The following is a 17,841-nucleotide window of genomic DNA, read 5'->3' on the forward strand; positions in this document are numbered from 1 at the left end:
TAGTTGTGGTGATGGTAATGATAGTGGTAGTTGTGGTGGTAGTGATGATAATAGTGGTAATTGTGATGGTATTGATGGTAATGATAGTGGTAGTTGTGCTGGTTGTGGTAGTGATGGTAATGGTAGTGGTAGTTGTGGTGGTAGTGATGGTAATGATAGTGGTAGTTGTGGTGGTAGTGATGGTAATGATAGTGGTAGTTGTGGTGGTGGTAGTGATGGTAATGATATTGGTAGTTGTGGTGGTGGTGGTAGTGATGGTAATGATAGTGGTAGTCGTGGCAGTAGTGATGGTAATGATAGTGGTAGTTGTGGTAGTGATGGTAATGGTAGTTGTCGTGGTAGTGAGATACTCACACTTGACATAGAGTTGCTCCACTTCCTAAAATCAAGAACCCTGCACCAACATCAAAGCCTGTGGCTTACCTGAAATATTTTTTGATAAACCAAAATGTACCGGTTTAATTAAACCCATGAACCTTGCAAATTTTAATTCCTTATGTACAGTTTATATATATATATATATATATATATATATATATATATATATATATATATATATATATATATATATATATATCAGTTTCCATCGGTACTCACCATACACATGTACATAATGTAGAAATCTCAGAAGCGCACCAGGGGCTGTGACTCGACCCCTTCAACCACATGTAGGTGAGTACACATGCACAAGTAAAGTGAAAATAAATACATAAAATATAATAATATTGTGTGTGTATTTCATGTTATTGACTGTTGGTGAGACGGGAATGTTAGCGCCATTGTTCGTCTCAGTGGAAAAGTTCGTGGCTATTGTTTTCTCTTGTTAGGTCCTCTCTTGTAATGTCCTCTCTGGTAAGGTCCTCTCTGGTAAGGTCCTCCATGGTAAGGTCCTCTCTGGTAAGGTCCTCCATGGTAAGGTCCTCTCTGGTAAGGTCCTCTCTGGTAAGATCTCTTGTAAGGTCCTCTCTTGTAATGTACTCTCTTGTAAGGTCCTCTCTTGTTAGGTCTTCTCTCGTAAGGTCCTCTCTTGTAAGGTCCTCTCTAGTAAGGTCCTCTCTTGTAAGGTCCTCTCTTGTAAGGTCCTCTCTTGTTAGGTCCTCTCTTGTAAGGTCCTCTCTGGTAAGGTCCTCTCTTGTCAGGTCCTCTCTGGTAAGGTCCTCTCTTGTAAGGTCCTCTCTGGTAAGGTCCTCTCTTGTCAAGTCCTCCTTCGTTAAATCAAGCACAACACCTCGACCATTTCCCGGCAGAAGTGCCGCTGTGTGTTGGTCACTAGGCTGCTTGAAGCCTCCAGTGGCCGTGAGTTTCCTTGCTTTGAGAAAGAATTCTCTTGAATCTTCCTCCACTGTCATATCTCCTTGTATATTATCTCCAAGAGCTGCAGACCTCCTTGTTGGCACCTGAGACGTTGCCCTATCAACACCTTGGCCCTCCCCTCTTGGCACAGTCTTCGAGTTAGCTAAGCGATGACCTAAGATAACTTCACGAGACTCGTCGAAGTCTTCAGGGGACGCGTCCAGGACTGTACGCAAATTACCAGACTGTGGCTGACCCTGTGGGGAGTAAAAACAAGCGACACGTAGATAGATTTCTTTATAATTAACAGTTTGGCAGAGGGAATCATTGGAATATGCAACGACAAGAGACAGGAGCTAGAAATTTCTCTAAGAGACAAGATGGTAATCTTGGAGAAGGGGGGGAGGGGGTATGTATTCTGTGGTAGTTTAATACAGATTACGTATGGTAGTTTGTGGGTCAGTATTGGATTACTTGTGGCACGTATAAGTGTGCAGCAGTAATTAATAATTACCAGTAGTCGAAGGCAATTGTGTGTGTGTGACAAATTTGACTAAAAAGGCTAAAAATCGCTTTTCAACGCAAGTCTGCAATATTTTAATACTAACGTTCACTTGCAGAGCCACAGTGTTATATACACTGTGTAGGTCTCTTAGTGTACATAAACTGAGAGCTTATTTGCGCTTATTTAGCCTCTATTTTGGTGGTGAACAAGGGCCATGCAAGCTTAATGACCTTCGTGTAGTCAGTAAGCTTGAACCCAATTAACCAATTCTTAACCTAGAAAAGTAAATATTTGTTTAAATTCATTATAATTATATTTTATTACGATCTTAAACGTAGAAAGATACTAAAGACTTTTGTGATCTGGCTTACCTGTTTTTTTCAAGCAAAGATCGTGTTTTTTATTTGGTTGGAAGAATGTTTTAATACATCAGTTTTGAATTTGAAGTGACATAGCATCAATTACTCTATCTCACCTTTGATACAATGGTTGACTGTGGATGTGTTTGTTGAAGGAGTACTCCAACTTGTCCCTGTCTAATTCCAGTAGCTGGTGACTGTTGCGACACAACTGTTGACTGTGGGAGTGTTTGGTGGAGGAACAGACCAGCTTGTCCCTGTCTTGCTCCACCAGCTGGTGATGGGGGTGACACAACAGCTGGCTGTCGACCTGGGTGTCCCTGTCTTGCCACAGCAGCTGGTGATGGGGGTGACACAACAGCTGCCTGTCGACCTGAGTGTCCCTGTCTTGCCACAGCAGCTGGTGATGGGGGTGACACAACAGCTGACTGTCGACCTCGGTGTCCCTGTCTTATTACAGCAGCTGGTGACGGAGGTGGCACGAAAATGATGTCGTTTCTGGTAAGGTCCTCTCTTGAAAGGTCCTCTCTTGTAAGGTCCTCTCTTGTAAGGTCCTCTCTTGTAAGATCCTCTCTTGTAATGTCCTCTCTTGAAAGGTCCTCTCTTGTAAGGTCCTCTCTTGTAATGTCCTCTCTTGTAAGGTCTTCCTTCGTCAGATCAAGCAGCACACTTCGACTGTTTCCACCCAGAAGGGTCGAAGTGCCTTGGTCTGAATGAGGAATCAAACCCGTGATGGGCACAGGTTTTCTCCCGTTCTGAAGCAAGAGCTCTCTTGAATCCTCTTCCACTGTTATGTCTTCGTGGGTATTGTCTTGTAGCGCTGCAAACCTCCTCGCTGGCACCTGAGACGTGATCCCAAGGGCACTATGGCTTTCTCGTCTTAGCGAACTTGCTAAGTTGACAGACGAGCTATGGTCAAAGACTCTTTCTCGAGAATCGTCGAAGTCTTCAGGAGATGTGTCCAGGACTATACGTAAATTCCCAGACTGTGACTGACCCTGTGAGGAGTGAAAGACACACAGAGTTTTCATATGTATCCTGTACCAGATTTCATACATGTTAGGAGTGACATGGGTGTAGATTAATTGTGGTATGTGTGCGTGTGTGTGAATGTAAAGATTTTTGGCAAATTTCGTTAGAAATGTTAAAAATTGACTTTCCAACACCGCAGTTCTGTAATTTTAGTACAAAAAAAATGGAGTTCATTTGCGAAATAAGTCGAAAAATATCTGTATCTATTGATTGTTAGCACACTTGGCTCACACACTGAGTTCCGGGGGCTCGATCCCCGGTACGGGTGGAGACATTAGTTCGTGTTTCCTTAAGACACCTGCTGTCACTCTTCACCTAGCTACTAAATAAGTACCTGGGTGTTGGATGACTGGTGTGGGTCGCATCCTGGGACAAAACTGACCTAATTTGCGGGAAATGCTCAGCATAACAAGCGGCTTTCTATATAGTAGTATGTCACTGATGTCAACTATGGTCTGTATACCTTGTATTTGTACTGGTAGAAATAAAGATTATTATTATTATTATTATTATTATTATTATTATTATTATTATTATTATTATTATTATTATTATTATTATTATTATTGCTACTACTTACTACCATCTACAAATTAAATTCCATGAATATTTTCTCTTATATTTATGTATCATAATTCAAGAATTCATTTACGTCTTCAAAGCTTCGCCCTTGACATTATATAAGACTACTGTTGTTTTATCTTCACAATGTACCAGATTATGGAACAATACTTTACTCCAGGCTGAGGGACTGACCACCTCAAAACTACGTCTTCAAGGCTGATGGACTGATTACATCGTCTTCACATCTCTGCTGCTTTTGCTAACTCTTCTGTACTCGACTGAAGAAGCCTGCTGTGTAGGCGAAGCGTTTCGGGATAAAGTTACCTAACCGTTGCACATATGTCTTAATTATCATACCATGACGATAATGGGTGCTGTTATTATTATTATTATTATTATTATTATTATTATTATTATTATTATTATTATTAAAACTGACAAGTATCTTTTACTTCGACATGTCGCGTAATGACGATAATGTAAGGTAGAAAGTTTATTTAGGTACGGGTGCAAATAAATACAATTATCATACTTAGTGTAAATTACCCACGATTATCCAGGAAAAGGTCGGACAAAGTGACTTATTGAAAACGCGAGCTAAGGCAGACAGTAGTTGACAGGTAGTTACCAGGTTATATGCAGCTTTATGACCCTCGGACAGTCGATTGGCTTAAAATTCCAGTAACTAGCAAATAGATTCCATTAAATATTTTTTCCATCTTATTCAATACATCTTACATCCTTAAAGGTATGCAAACACCAAAGACCATTGTGATCTGGCTGACAATAAATTTTAGATTGGTTCTGAATATAAACTGACTCTACTGTACATTAATATATCTTACCTGTGGCGCAATAGTTGACTGTGGACGTGCTTGATGGAGTATTCCACCTTGTCCTTGTCTAGTTCCAGTAGCTAGTGATGGAGGTGACACTACAGTTGACTGTGGACGTGCTTGATGGAGTACTCCACCTTGTCCTTGTCTAGTTCCAGTAGCTAGTGATGGAGGTGACACTGCAGTTGACTGTGGACTTGTTTGGTGGAGGAGTACTCCACCTTGTCCTTGTCTAGTTCCAATAGCTGGTGATGGAGGTGACACTACAGTTGACTGTGGACGTGCTTGATGGAGTACTCCACCTTGTCCTTGTCTAGTTCCGGTAGCTAGTGATGGAGTTGACGCTACAGTTGACTGTGGACTTGTTTGGTGGAGGAGCACTCCACCTTGTCTTCGTCTAGTTCCAGTAGCAAGTGATGGAGATGACATTACAGTTGACTGTGGACTTGTTTGGTGGAGGAGTACTCCACCTTGTCCTTGTCTAGTTCCAGTAGCTGGTGATGGAGTTGACACTACAGTTGACTGTGGACGTGCTTGATGGAGTACTCCACCTTGTCTTTGTCTAGTTCCAGTACCTGGTGACGGAGGTGACACTACAGTTGACTGTGGACTTGTTTGGTGGAGGAGTACTCCACCTTGTCCTTGTCTGCCTCCAGTAGCTGGTGTCGGAGATGACACTACAGTTGACTGAAGACGCTGTTGTCCCTCTCTTGCCTTCACAGTTGATGGCGAAGTTGACACAATGGTTGATTGTGGACGTGTTTGGTGAAGGAACACTCCAACTTGTCCCTGTCTAGTACCAGCAGCTGGGAGAGACGTGGAAGACGTCAAGAATGTCTGTGCACCATGCTGCTGCCGCCGCTGGGAATGACTTCGAGGGTTACCCCGAGCTTGAAGCTTCAGACTTTCATCTATCGTGGACTGTGAAAGCTGAGGCGACACTGGAAGAGGTACTCCGAAGGCAGCTGTGTCCTGGAAGTCCGGTGTTGTTGCTGGCCTTTGCTCCGAGGTCTGTGGCGATAACTGTCTCTGGAATCCAGACAGCTGGATGGGAAGTGTTGTTGGCCTTGCTGGAAGTGTATTAAGCTCTTTATTCTCCAGCTGAGGAGAGACGGATGCAAATTGTGGTCTCTGTATTATTTGTCTTTCTGTTGTTAGTGGTTCAACTGGGGCCTGTGAACTCTGAGGTGCTAGATGTTGTGGCTGTTGAACCACAACATGAGACTGTTGAACAGGTGATTGTGATTGTTGAACCACAACATGAGACTGTTGAACAGGTGATTGTGATTGTTGAACCACAACATGAGACTGTTGAGCAGGTGATTGTGGCTGTTGAACCAGAACATGAGACTGTTGAACAGGTGATTGTGATTGTTGAACCACAACATGAGACTGTTGAGCAGGTGATTGTGGCTGTTGGACCAGAACATGAGACTGTTGAACAGGTGATTGTGGCTGTTGAACCAGAACATGAGACTGTTGAACAGGTGATTGTGATTGTTGAACCAGAACATGAGACTGTTGAACAGATGATTGTGATTGTTGAACTGGTGATTGTGATTGTTGAACCAGAACATGAGACTGTTGAACAGGTGATTGTGATTGTTGAACTGATGCTTGTGATTGTTGAATTGGTGATTGTGATTGTTGAATTGGTGATTGTGATTCTTGAACTGGTGATTGTGATGGTTGAACTGGTGATTGTGATTGTTGAATTGGTGATTGTGATTGTTGAACTGGTGATTGTGATTGAATTGGTGATTGTGATTGTTGAACTGGTGATTGTGATTGTTGAACTGGTGATTGTGATTGTTGAATTGGTGATTGTGATTGTTGAACTGGTGATTGTGACCTCTCACTCACCAATCCCTGACGTCGCTGAAACAGATTCTGAGTTCGTGGCTTCAGAGTCAGCCATTGCTGACTCTGTCCAGGGGCTGCCGTGCTGAGTGTCTGAGTGACCCTGATTGGCTGAAGTCGGATAATCGACGCTTGAGGCGCTTGTGGTCTGATCTGATTGGCAACTCTGACTGGTGAGCCAATCTGAGGTCTTTGAAGTAATGAAGTCTGTTTGTTTTGATGTGTAATTTGTGGCGTTGGTGAAGACTGAGATCGGAGTCTCTGGGATATTATCTGAGGCCTCGCAAGCGTAATTTGGGGACCAGGCTTCAAGAATCTTTGACCTTGCAGTTGTCTAAGATTCTGCGATCTTTGTGTTTGTCTTGGTGTGAAGAAAGAGGTTTCTTGCTGACTTCGTGGGAATGTTTGTGTTTGCTGATTTTGTGTGAATGGGGGTGTTTGCTGCTGACTTCGTGTGAATGGGGGTGTTTGCTGCTGACTTCGAGTAAACGAAGGGGCTTGTTGACTTCGCCTCTGTGACAACACTCTTCCTTCATGAAAAGGATTTTTTTTTACGGTCTGAGACTGCAATGCATTTTGAGCCCTGATAGAAACTGAGGGTCTGACGCTCTGAGCCCGGGGTGAAAGTGGGAGTTGAAACTCCCTGACAACGCCCCGTCGAACTGCGAATTGATTCCCTGCTGTCAGTTTCGAGTTGCGTCCTTTAAACAACCCGAGAGGGTCACTGTTGAGGACTTCACGTGAATCTTGGTCGTCATCTGGTTCCTCTGACGAAGCCGTACTCACTTTCTGCTGAGTAGATGGTACTCGTGTAACCTGCCGACGGTAAGTTGGTTGTCTGGAGGACACACCGACAGGCAACGAGCTGCCTAGTCTATTAAGGTTTCCTCTCTGCAAGAATCTTCTCTGAAACCCTCTAGGTTGAAATCCTGAAGGGTTCCTATCCCTTATCCGCCCAGGTTTGTTAGAAATAGAATTGGCAATGGAATTCCTCACTCCATCAACTTGAAGAGCGTTGATCCGGCCTTGTTGAACCTCCTTCCGACGATTGATGAATTGTGGATTGATTTGCAGCCTCTGTGAGGAAGTTTGGCGCTCCGTGAGGCTGTTAAGGGTAGGCAGGAAGAAACCTTTCCCAAGCTGTGAATGTTCATCTTGCCTCCTGAGTCGAGTACCGTGAGTGTCAGCTCCATCTTGTTCAGTCTCCCCTGACACTTTTCCAGTCAGCAGGAGAGACTAAAAAAAATATATAGAAAATCAGGACTTTACATGTCACTAAATAAATTTTTGGCATAAAACATGAAATAATAATATAATTTATTATTATTATTTGTTGTATTATGGACATTGCACGATCTTCGTACTGCACACCCCAGTCCTCTCTATCTAAGTGCACGCGAAAGGCATAGTGCAGAGTGCGACACAGTCTTGTTGAATATTATGTTGCTGGTAAAAGCTGAACACAAAGAGGTAAGAACAAAAAAAAGGCGCAATACCGTGACTGGAACGATACACAAATAACCCGTACATAGAGAGGAGCTTACGACGACGTTTCGGTCCGACTTGGACCATTGACGAAGGCACACAAAGAGGTAAGATCTGTATTATATATGTATTACTAAGGTCACACTAGTGGCCCACTGACCACTACTAGCGTCCCACTTACCACTACTAGTGGCCCACTCACCACTACTAGCGTCCCACTCACCACTACTAGCGGCCCACTCACCACTATTAGCGTCCCACTTACCAGTACTAGCGTCCCACTTACCAGTACTAGCGTCCCACTCACCACTACTAGCGTCCCACTTACCAATACTAGCGTCCCACTCACCACTACTAGCGTCCCACTCACCACTACTAGCGTCCCACTCACCACTAGCGTCCCACTCACCACTACTAGCGTCCCACTTACCACTACTAGTGGCCCACTCACCACTACTAGCGTCCCACTCACCACTACTAGCGGCCCACTCACCACTATTAGCGTCCCACTTACCAGTACTAGCGTCCCACTTACCAGTACTAGCGTCCCACTCACCACTACTAGCGTCCCACTTACCAATACTAGCGTCCCACTCACCACTACTAGCGTCCCACTCACCACTACTAGCGTCCCACTCACCACTAGCGTCCCACTCACCACTACTAGCGTCCCATACACCACTACTAGTGGCCCACTCACCACTACTAGCGCCCCACTCACCACTACTAGTGTCCCACTTACCACTACTAGCGTCCCACTCACCACTACTAGCGTCCCACTTACCAGTACTAGCGTCCCACTCACCACTACTAGCGTCCCACTTACCAGTACTAGCGTCCCACTCACCACTACTAGCATCCCACTCACCACTACTAGCGTCCCACTCACCACTACTAGCGGCCCACTCACCACTATTAGCGTCCCACTTACCAGTACTAGCGTCCCACTTACCAGTACTAGCGTCCCACTCACCACTACTAGCGTCCCACTTACCAGTACTAGCGTCCCACTCACCACTACTAGCGTCCCACTTACCAGTACTAGCGTCCCACTCACCACTACTAGCATCCCACTCACCACTACTAGCGTCACACTCACCACTTCTAGCGTCCCACTCACCACTAGCGTCCCACTCACCACTACTAGCGTCCCACTCACCACTACTAGCGTCCCACTTACCAGTACTAGCGTCCCATTCACCACTACTAGCGTCCCACTTACCACCACAATCCCCGGCTCACCAGCACTAGCGTCCCACTCACCACAATTCTCCACTCACCACAATCTCCACTCACCACAATCTCCCACTCACCATAATCTCCCACTCACAATCCCCCACTCACCACAATCCCCCACTCACCACAGTCCCCCACTCATCACAGTCCCCTACTCACCACAGTCCCCCACTCACCACAGTCCCCCACTCACCACAGTCCCCACTCACTACACTCCCCCACTCACCACAGTCCCCCACTCACCACAGTCCCCCACTCACCACAGTCCCCCACTCACCACAGTCCCCCACTCACCACAGTCCCTCACCACAATCCCCCACTCACCACAATCTCACACTCACCACAATTCCCCACTCACCACCCTTCCCTCACTCACCACAATTCCACACTCACCACACGTCCCCCTCACCACAATCCCCCACTCACTACAATCCCCCACTCATCACAGTCCCCCACTCACCACAGTCCCCCACTCATCACAGTCCCCTACTCACCACAGTCCCCCACTCACCACGATCCCCCACTCACCACAGTCTCCCACTCACCACAGTCCCCCACTCACCACAGTCCCCCACTCACCACAGTCCCTCACCACAATCCCCCACTCACCACAGTCCCTCACTCACCACAATTCCACACTCACCACACTTCCCCCTCACCACAATCCCCCACTCACTACAATCCCCCACTCATCACAGTCCCCCACTCACCACAGTCCCCCACTCATCACAGTCCCCTACTCACCACAGTCCCCCACTCACCACGATCCCCCACTCACCACAGTCTCCCACTCACCACAGTCCCCCACTCACCACAGTCCCCCACTCACCACAGTCCCTCACCACAATCCCCCACTCACCACAGTCCCTCACTCACCACAATTCCACACTCACCACACTTCCCCCTCACCACAATCCCCCACTCACTACAATCCCCCACTCATCACAGTCCCCCACTCACCACAGTCCCCCACTCATCACAGTCCCCCACTCACCACAGTCCCTCACTCACCACAATCCCCCACTCACCACAGTCCCCCACTCACCACAGTCCCTCAAAACAATTCTCCAATCACCACAATCCCCCACTCACCACAATTCCCCACTCACCACCCTTCCCTCACTCACCACAATTCCACACTCACCACACTTCCCCCTCACCACAATCCCCCACTCACTACAATCCCCCACTCATCACAGTCCCCCACTCACCACAGTCCCCCACTCACCACAGTCCCCCACTCACCACACTCCACCACTCACCACAGTCCCCCACTCACCACAATCCTCCACTCACCACAATCCCCCACTCATCACAGTCCCCCACTCACCACAGTCCCCCACTCACCACAGTCCCCCACTCACCACAGTCCCTCACTCACCACAATCCCCCACTCACCACAGTCCCTCTCCACAATTCCCCACTCACCACCCTTCCCTCACTCACCACAATTCCACACTCACCACACTTCCCCCTCACCACAATCCCCCACTCACCACAATTCCCCACCCACCACAATTCCCCACCCACCACAATTCCCCACCCACAATCCCTCACTCACCACAATCCCCCACTCACCACAGTCCCCCACTCACCACACTTCCCTTACTACAATTCCCCACTCACCACACTTCCCCACTCACCACAATCCCCCACCCACCACTATCCCCCACTCACAACAATTCCCCACTCACCACACTTCCCTCACTCACTACAATTCCCCACTCACCACAATCCTCCACCCACCACAATCCCCCACTCACCACAATTCCTCACTCACCACACTTCCCTCACTCACCACAATCCCCCACTCACCACAATCCCTTACCACAATCCCCCACTCACCACAATCCCTTACCACAATCCCCCACTCACCACAACATCCCACTCGCCACAATCCCCCACTCACCACAACGTCCCACTCACCACAACGTCCCGCTCACCAAAATCCCCCACTCACCACAATCAACCACTCACCACAATCCCCCACTCACCACAACGTCCCAATCACGAAAATCCCCCACTCACCACAATCCCTCACCACAATCCCCCAATTACCACAACGTCCCACTCACCACAATTTCCCACTCACCACAATTTCTCACTCACCATAATCCCCCACCACAATCCCCCACCCACCACAATCACTCACTCACCACAATCCTTCAGTCACCACAATCCCTCACTCACCACAATCCCCCACCCACCACAATCCCCCACTCACCACAATCCCCCACCACAATCCCCCACCCACCACAATCACTCACCACAATCCTTCACTCACCACAATCCCTCACTAACCACAATCCCCCACCCACCACAATCCCTCACTAACCACAATCCCCCACCTACTGCAACCCCTCACCACAATCCCTCACTCACCACAATCCCTTACCACAATCTCCCACTCACCATAATCTTCCACTCACAATCCCCCACTCACAACAATCCCCCACTCACCAAAGCCCCCCACTCATCACAGTCCCCCATTAACCACAGTCCCCAACTAACCACAATCCCCCACTAACCACAATCCCTACTTACCACAATCCGCACTAACCACAATCACCACTAACCACAATCCCCACTAACCACAATCCCTCACTAACCACAATCCCCCACCCACCACAATCCCTCACTAACCACAATCCCCCACCCACCACAATCCCTCACTAACCACAATCCCCCACCCACCACAATCCCCCACCCACCACAGTCCCCCACTCACCACAGTCCCAAACTCACCATAATCCTTCACTCACCACAGTCCCCCACTCACCACAGTCCCAAACTCACCATAATCCTTCACTCACCACAGTCCCCCACTCACCACAGTCCCCCACTCATCACAGTCCCTCAAAACAATTCTCCAATCACCGCAATCCCCCACTCGCCACAATTTCCCACTCACCACCCTTCCCTCACTCACCACAATTTCTCACTCACCACACTTCCCCCTCACCACAATCCCCCACTAACCACAATCCCCCACCCACCACAATCCCTCACTAACCACAATCCCCCACCCACCACAATCCCTCACTCACACTTCCCTCACCACACTTCCCCACTCACCACACTTCCCCACTCATTTACAGTCCCCCACCCTCCACAATCCCCCACTCACCACAATTCCCCACTCACACTTCCCTTACTACAATTCCCCACTCACCACACTTCCCTACTCACCACAGTCCCCCACTCACCACAATTCCCCACTCACCACACTTCCCTCACTCACTACAATTCCCCACTTACCACACTTCCACACTCCCCCACTCACCACAATCCCTCATTCACCACAATCCTCCACTCACCACAATCCCCCACTTTCCACAATCCCCCATTCACCACAATCCCCCACTCACCACAATCCCCCACTCACCACACTCCCCCACTCACCACAATCCCCCGCTCACCACAATCCCTTACCACAATCCCCCACTCACCACAACGTCCCACTCACCAGCACTACTAGCAACACAACACTCACCACAACGTCCCACTCACCAGCACTAACAACGCCCCACTCACCACAACGTCCCACTCACCAGCACTACTAACAACACAACACTCACCACAACGTCCCACTCACCAGCACTAACAATGCCCCACTCACCACAACGTCCCACTCACCAGCACTACTAACAACACAACACTCACCACAACGTCCCTCTCACCAGCACTACTTACAACACAACACTCACCACAACGTCCCACTCACCAGCACTACTAACAACACAACACTCACCACAACGTCCCTCTCACCAGCACTACTTACAACACAACACTCACCACAACGTCCCACTCACCAGCACTAACAACACAACACTCACCACAACGTCCCACTCACCAGCACTACTAACAACACAACACTCACCACAACGTCCCACTCACCAGCACTAACAATGCCCCACTCACCACAACGTCCCACTCACCAGCACTACTAACAACACAACACTCACCACAACGTCCCACTCACCAGCACTACTAACAACACAACACTCACCACAACGTCCCACTCACCAGCACTACTAACAACACAACACTCACCACAACGTCCCACTCACCAGCACTACTAACAACACAACACTCACCACAACGTCCCACTCACCAGCACTAACAACACAACACGATGCATCAGACAGACACTAAACAGCTCGCCCATCATCTCTCTCTTATCAACCCTGGCGAGTGCTGGTGGGTACTGCCCCCCCACCCTACAGGGGGGTGGGTGGGGCAGGACCCACCCTCGCCCACAAGGGTAGGTCAGGGGTAAACCACGCCCATAAGATCGAAGGACAAAGGTATACGATGATGAATATGACCCTTAAGAGAGGTCAGTGCTTGATACCTGTCCAGCCACCCCGTGTACGTCTTCTGCAGCACACACACACACACACACACACACACACACACACACACACACACACACACACACACACACACACACACACACACACACACACATACACACACACACACACAGACACACACACACACACACACACACACACACACACACACACACACACACACACACACACACACACACACACATATATATATATATATATATATATATATATATATATATATATATATATATATATATATCTTTAAGACGAGGTATGACAAAGCTCAGGAAGTAGAGAGAGAGGACCCAGTAGCGATCAATGAAGAGGCGGGGCCAGGAGCTGAGTATCGACCCCTGCAACCACAATTAGGTGAGTACAATCAGGTGAGTACACACACACACACACACAACATCTCTCCGTGGGTTCTGAGAGAGGGAGCAGAGGCACTGTGTGACCCACCAACAACAATCTTCACATCTCTCATAACAGCAACTACCTGAGGTGTGGAAGACAGCAAATGTAGTTCCAGTTTTTTTATGAAAGACACAAAACATTAAACTACAGACGAGTGTCACTGACATGTATAGTATGCAGTGTCAGGAAGAAGATTATCAGGAGAAGAGTGGTGGAACACCTAGAAGAGTGGTGGAACACCTAGAAGAGTGGTGGAACACCTAGAAGAGTGGTGGAACACCTAGAAGAGTGGTGGAGCACCTAGAAGAGTGGTGGAACACCTAGAAGAGTGGTGGAGCACCTAGAAGAGTGGTGGAGCACCTAGAAGAGTGGTGGAACACCTAGAAGAGTGGTGGAACACCTAGAAGAGTGGTGGAACACCTAGAAGAGTGGTGGAACACCTAGAAGAGTGGTGGAACACCTAGAAGAGTGGTGGAGCACCTAGAAGAGTGGTGGAGCACCTAGAAGAGTGGTGGAGCACCTAGAAGAGTGGTGGAGCACCTAAAAAGGAACGGGCTAATACACGACAACCAGCACGGCTTCAAGGAAGGGAAATCCTGTGTCACAAACCTACTGGAGTTCTATGACAAGGTCACGGAAGTAAGACAGGACAGAGAGGGATGAGTAAACTGTATCTTCTTGGACTGTATGAAGGCTTTCGATGCAGTACCACACAAGAGACTGGTTGAAAAACTAGGGCAATAGGCAGGAATAGCAGGGGAAGTATTACAATGGATCAGGGAATACCTGACAGGAAGGAAACAACGTGTGTTGGTACGAAACAAGGTGTTAGAGTGGGTGCATGTGTCAAGTGGGGTCCCAAAAGGGTCAGTCCTGGGTCTGGTGCTGTTTCTAGTGTATGTGAATGATATGACGGAAGGGATAGATTCAGAGGTGTCCCTGTTTGCTGACGATGTGAAGCTAATGAGGAGAATACAAGTGGATGAGGATGAGGTAAGACTACAAGAGGATCTGGACAGGCTGCAAGCCTGGTCCAACAACTGGCTCCAGGAGATTAACCTCAGTAAGTGCAAGGTCATGAAGATTGGGGAAGGGCAAAGAAGATCACAGAGTACAGTCTAGGGGCCAAAGACTACAAACCACATTCAAGAAAAAGGATCTTGGGGTGAGTATAACACCGAGCACATCTCCTGAGGCACACATCATCCAAATAACTGCTGCAGCATATGGGTGCCTAGCAAACCTGAGTAAGGAATTGTTCAAGATTCTGTACACTGTGTACGTCAGGCCCATACTGGAGTATGCAGCACCAGTTTGGAGCCCACACCTGGTCAAGCAAGTCAAGAAATTAGAGAAAGTGCAAAGGTTTGCAACACGGATAGTTCCGGAGCTCAGGGACATATCCCACAAAGAGAGGTTAAGAGAAATCGACCTGACGACACTGGAGGACAGGAGAGATAGGGAGGATAGATAACGACATATAAAATACTAAGAGGAATTGACAAGGTTTACCTGGAGTTTACCTGAAGAGAGTTCCGGGAATCAACGCCCCCGCGGCTCAGTCTGTGACCAGGCCTCCTGGTGGATCAGAGCCTGATCAACCAGGCTGTTACTGCTGGCTGCACACAGTCCAATGTACGGGCCACAGCCCGGCTGGTCAGGTACCGACTTTAGGTGCTTGTCCAGTGCCAGCTTGAAGACTGTCAGAGGTCTATTGGTAATCCCCCTTATGTATACTGGGAGGCAGTTGAACAGTCTCGGGCCCCTGACACTTATTGTATTGTCTCTTAACGTGCTAGTGACACCCCTGCTTTTCATTGGGGGATGTTGCATCGTCTGCCGAGTCTTTTGCTTTCGTTGTGAGTGATTTTCTTGTGCAAGTTCGGTACTAGTCCCTCTAGGATTTTCCAGGTGTATATAATCATGTATCTCTCCCGCCTGCGTTCCAGGGAATACAGGTTCAGGAACTTCAAGCGCTCCCAGTAATTGAGGTGTTTTATCTCCGTTATGCGCGCCGTGAAGGTTCTCTGTACATTTTCTAGGTCAGCAATTTCACCTGCCTTGAAAGGTGCTGTTAGTGTGCAGCAATATTCCAGCCTAGATAGAACAAGCGATAGGGTGGACAGAGACAGGATGTTCCAGAGATGTGACACAGCACCAAGACGACAAAACTGGAAGTTGAAGACTCAGATGAGTCAAAGGGATGTTAGGAAGTATTTCTTCAGTCATAGAGTTGTCAGGAAGTGGAATAGTCTGGAGAGTGATGTAGTGGAGGCAGGATCCATACATAGCTTTAAGAAGAGGTATGATAAAGCTCATGGAGCAGGGAGAGAGAGGACCTAGTAGCCACCAGTGAAGAGGTGGGGCCAGGAACTGTGAAATGACCCCTGCAACCACAACTAGGTGAGTACAACTAGGTAAGTACAACTAGGTGAGTACAACTAGGTGAGTACAGCTAGGTGAGTACAACTAGGCGAGTACAACTAGGCGAGTACAACTAGGTGAGTACAACTAGGCGAGTACAACTGAGTACAACTAGGTGAGTACAACTAGGTGAGTACAAATAGGCGAGTACAACTAGGTGAGTACAACTAGGCGAGTACAACTAGGTGAGTACAACTAGGTGAGTACAGCTAGGTGAGTACAACTAGGCGAGTACAACTAGGCGAGTACAACTATTGAGTACAACTAGGCGAGTACAACTAGGTGAGTACAACTAGGTGAGTACAACTAAGTACGACTAGGCGAGTACAACTAGGCGAGTACAACTATTGAGTACAACTAGATGAGTACAACTAGGTGAGTACAACTATTGAGTACAACCAGGTGAGTACAACTAGGTGAGTACAACTGAGTACAACTAGGTGAGTACAACTAGGTGAGTACAACTAGGCGAGTACAACTAGGTGAGTACAACTAGGCGAGTACAACTAGGCGAGTACAGCTAGGCGAATACAACTAGGTGAGTACAACTAGACGAGTACAACTAGGTGAGTACAACTAGGTGAGTACAACTAGGTGAGTACAACTAGGCGAGTACAACTAGACGAGTACAACTAGGTGAGTACAACTAGGCGAGTACAACTAGGTGAGTACAACTAGGTGAGTACAACTAGGCGAGTACAACTAGGTGAGTACAACTAGGCGAGTACAACTAGGTGAGTACAACTAGGCGAGTACAACTAGGTGAGTACAACTAGGTGAGTACAACTAGGCGAGTACAACTAGACGAGTACAACTAGGTGAGTACAACTAGGCGAGTACAATTAGGTGAGTACAACTAGGCGAGTGCAACTAGGCGAGTACAACTAGGTGAGTGCAACTAGGCGAGTACAACTAGGTGAGTGCAACTAGGCGATTGCAACTAGGTGAGTGCAACTAGGCGAGTACAACTAGGTGAGTACAACTAGGTGAGTACAACTAGGTGAGTGCAACTAGGCGAGTACAACTAGGCGAGTACAACTAGGTGAGTACAACTAGGTGAGTGCAACTAGGCGAGTACAACTAGGCGAGTACAACTAGGTGAGTACAACTAGGTGAGTACAACTAGGTGAGTACAACTAGGCGAGTACACACATACATATCCTGTTACTGGTCCTCACAGTGATCAACCACCGTTAGACTGACTTATGAGTCATTCAACAGTGACTTGCAGTGATCTCCTCACTGACATTATCACTGTCCCACTGAAAGATAAACTTGAACTTCAAGTTACTGCTCCAGTTATCTCCAAGGAACCAGGACTTTAAGTTAGATGTGTATTGTATCCTTGTTGGTATCGGTACTTGGGTGTATATACACTGCTGTTCCCACTGTATATACACTGAGTAGCAGTGTGTATATACTGAGAATAGTTTACCTGGAGAGAGTTCCGGGGGTCAACGCCCCCGCGGTCCGGT

The 17,841-nt window shown here is 47.8% G+C and overlaps 1 protein-coding gene across 1 annotated transcript; it reads right to left on the reverse strand.

Moving 5' to 3' along the window:
• Positions 1–582: 582 nt before the first annotated feature.
• Positions 583–11,660, reverse strand: LOC128704498 (protein split ends). Its single transcript, XM_070079832.1, has 4 exons — positions 11,631–11,660; positions 4,599–7,685; positions 2,274–3,155; positions 583–1,550 (listed from the first exon to the last, which is right to left on the reverse strand). The coding sequence occupies exons 1-4, from the start codon at positions 11,658–11,660 to the stop codon at positions 789–791; spliced, it is 4,761 nt and encodes a 1,586-aa protein (XP_069935933.1). The 3' UTR covers positions 583–788.
• Positions 11,661–17,841: the final 6,181 nt, after the last annotated feature.

Source organism: Cherax quadricarinatus, unplaced genomic scaffold (genome assembly GCF_038502225.1).
Source record: "Cherax quadricarinatus isolate ZL_2023a unplaced genomic scaffold, ASM3850222v1 Contig25, whole genome shotgun sequence".
Taxonomy (NCBI): Eukaryota; Metazoa; Arthropoda; class Malacostraca; order Decapoda; family Parastacidae; genus Cherax; species Cherax quadricarinatus.

What these genes read in the sequence shown, in the direction of transcription:
- LOC128704498 (XM_070079832.1), bottom strand. Translation starts at nt 11,660, where the DNA reads ATGGGGGACTGTGATGAGTGGGGGGCTTTG. An exon ending in AGTCAACTATTGCGCCACAG is followed by an intron (nt 3,156 to 4,598) that starts GTAAGATATATT and finishes CACTCCTCACAG; the next exon opens with GGTCAGTCACAGTCTGGGAA. An exon ending in AGTCAACCATTGTATCAAAG is followed by an intron (nt 1,551 to 2,273) that starts GTGAGATAGAGT and finishes TACTCCCCACAG; the next exon opens with GGTCAGCCACAGTCTGGTAA.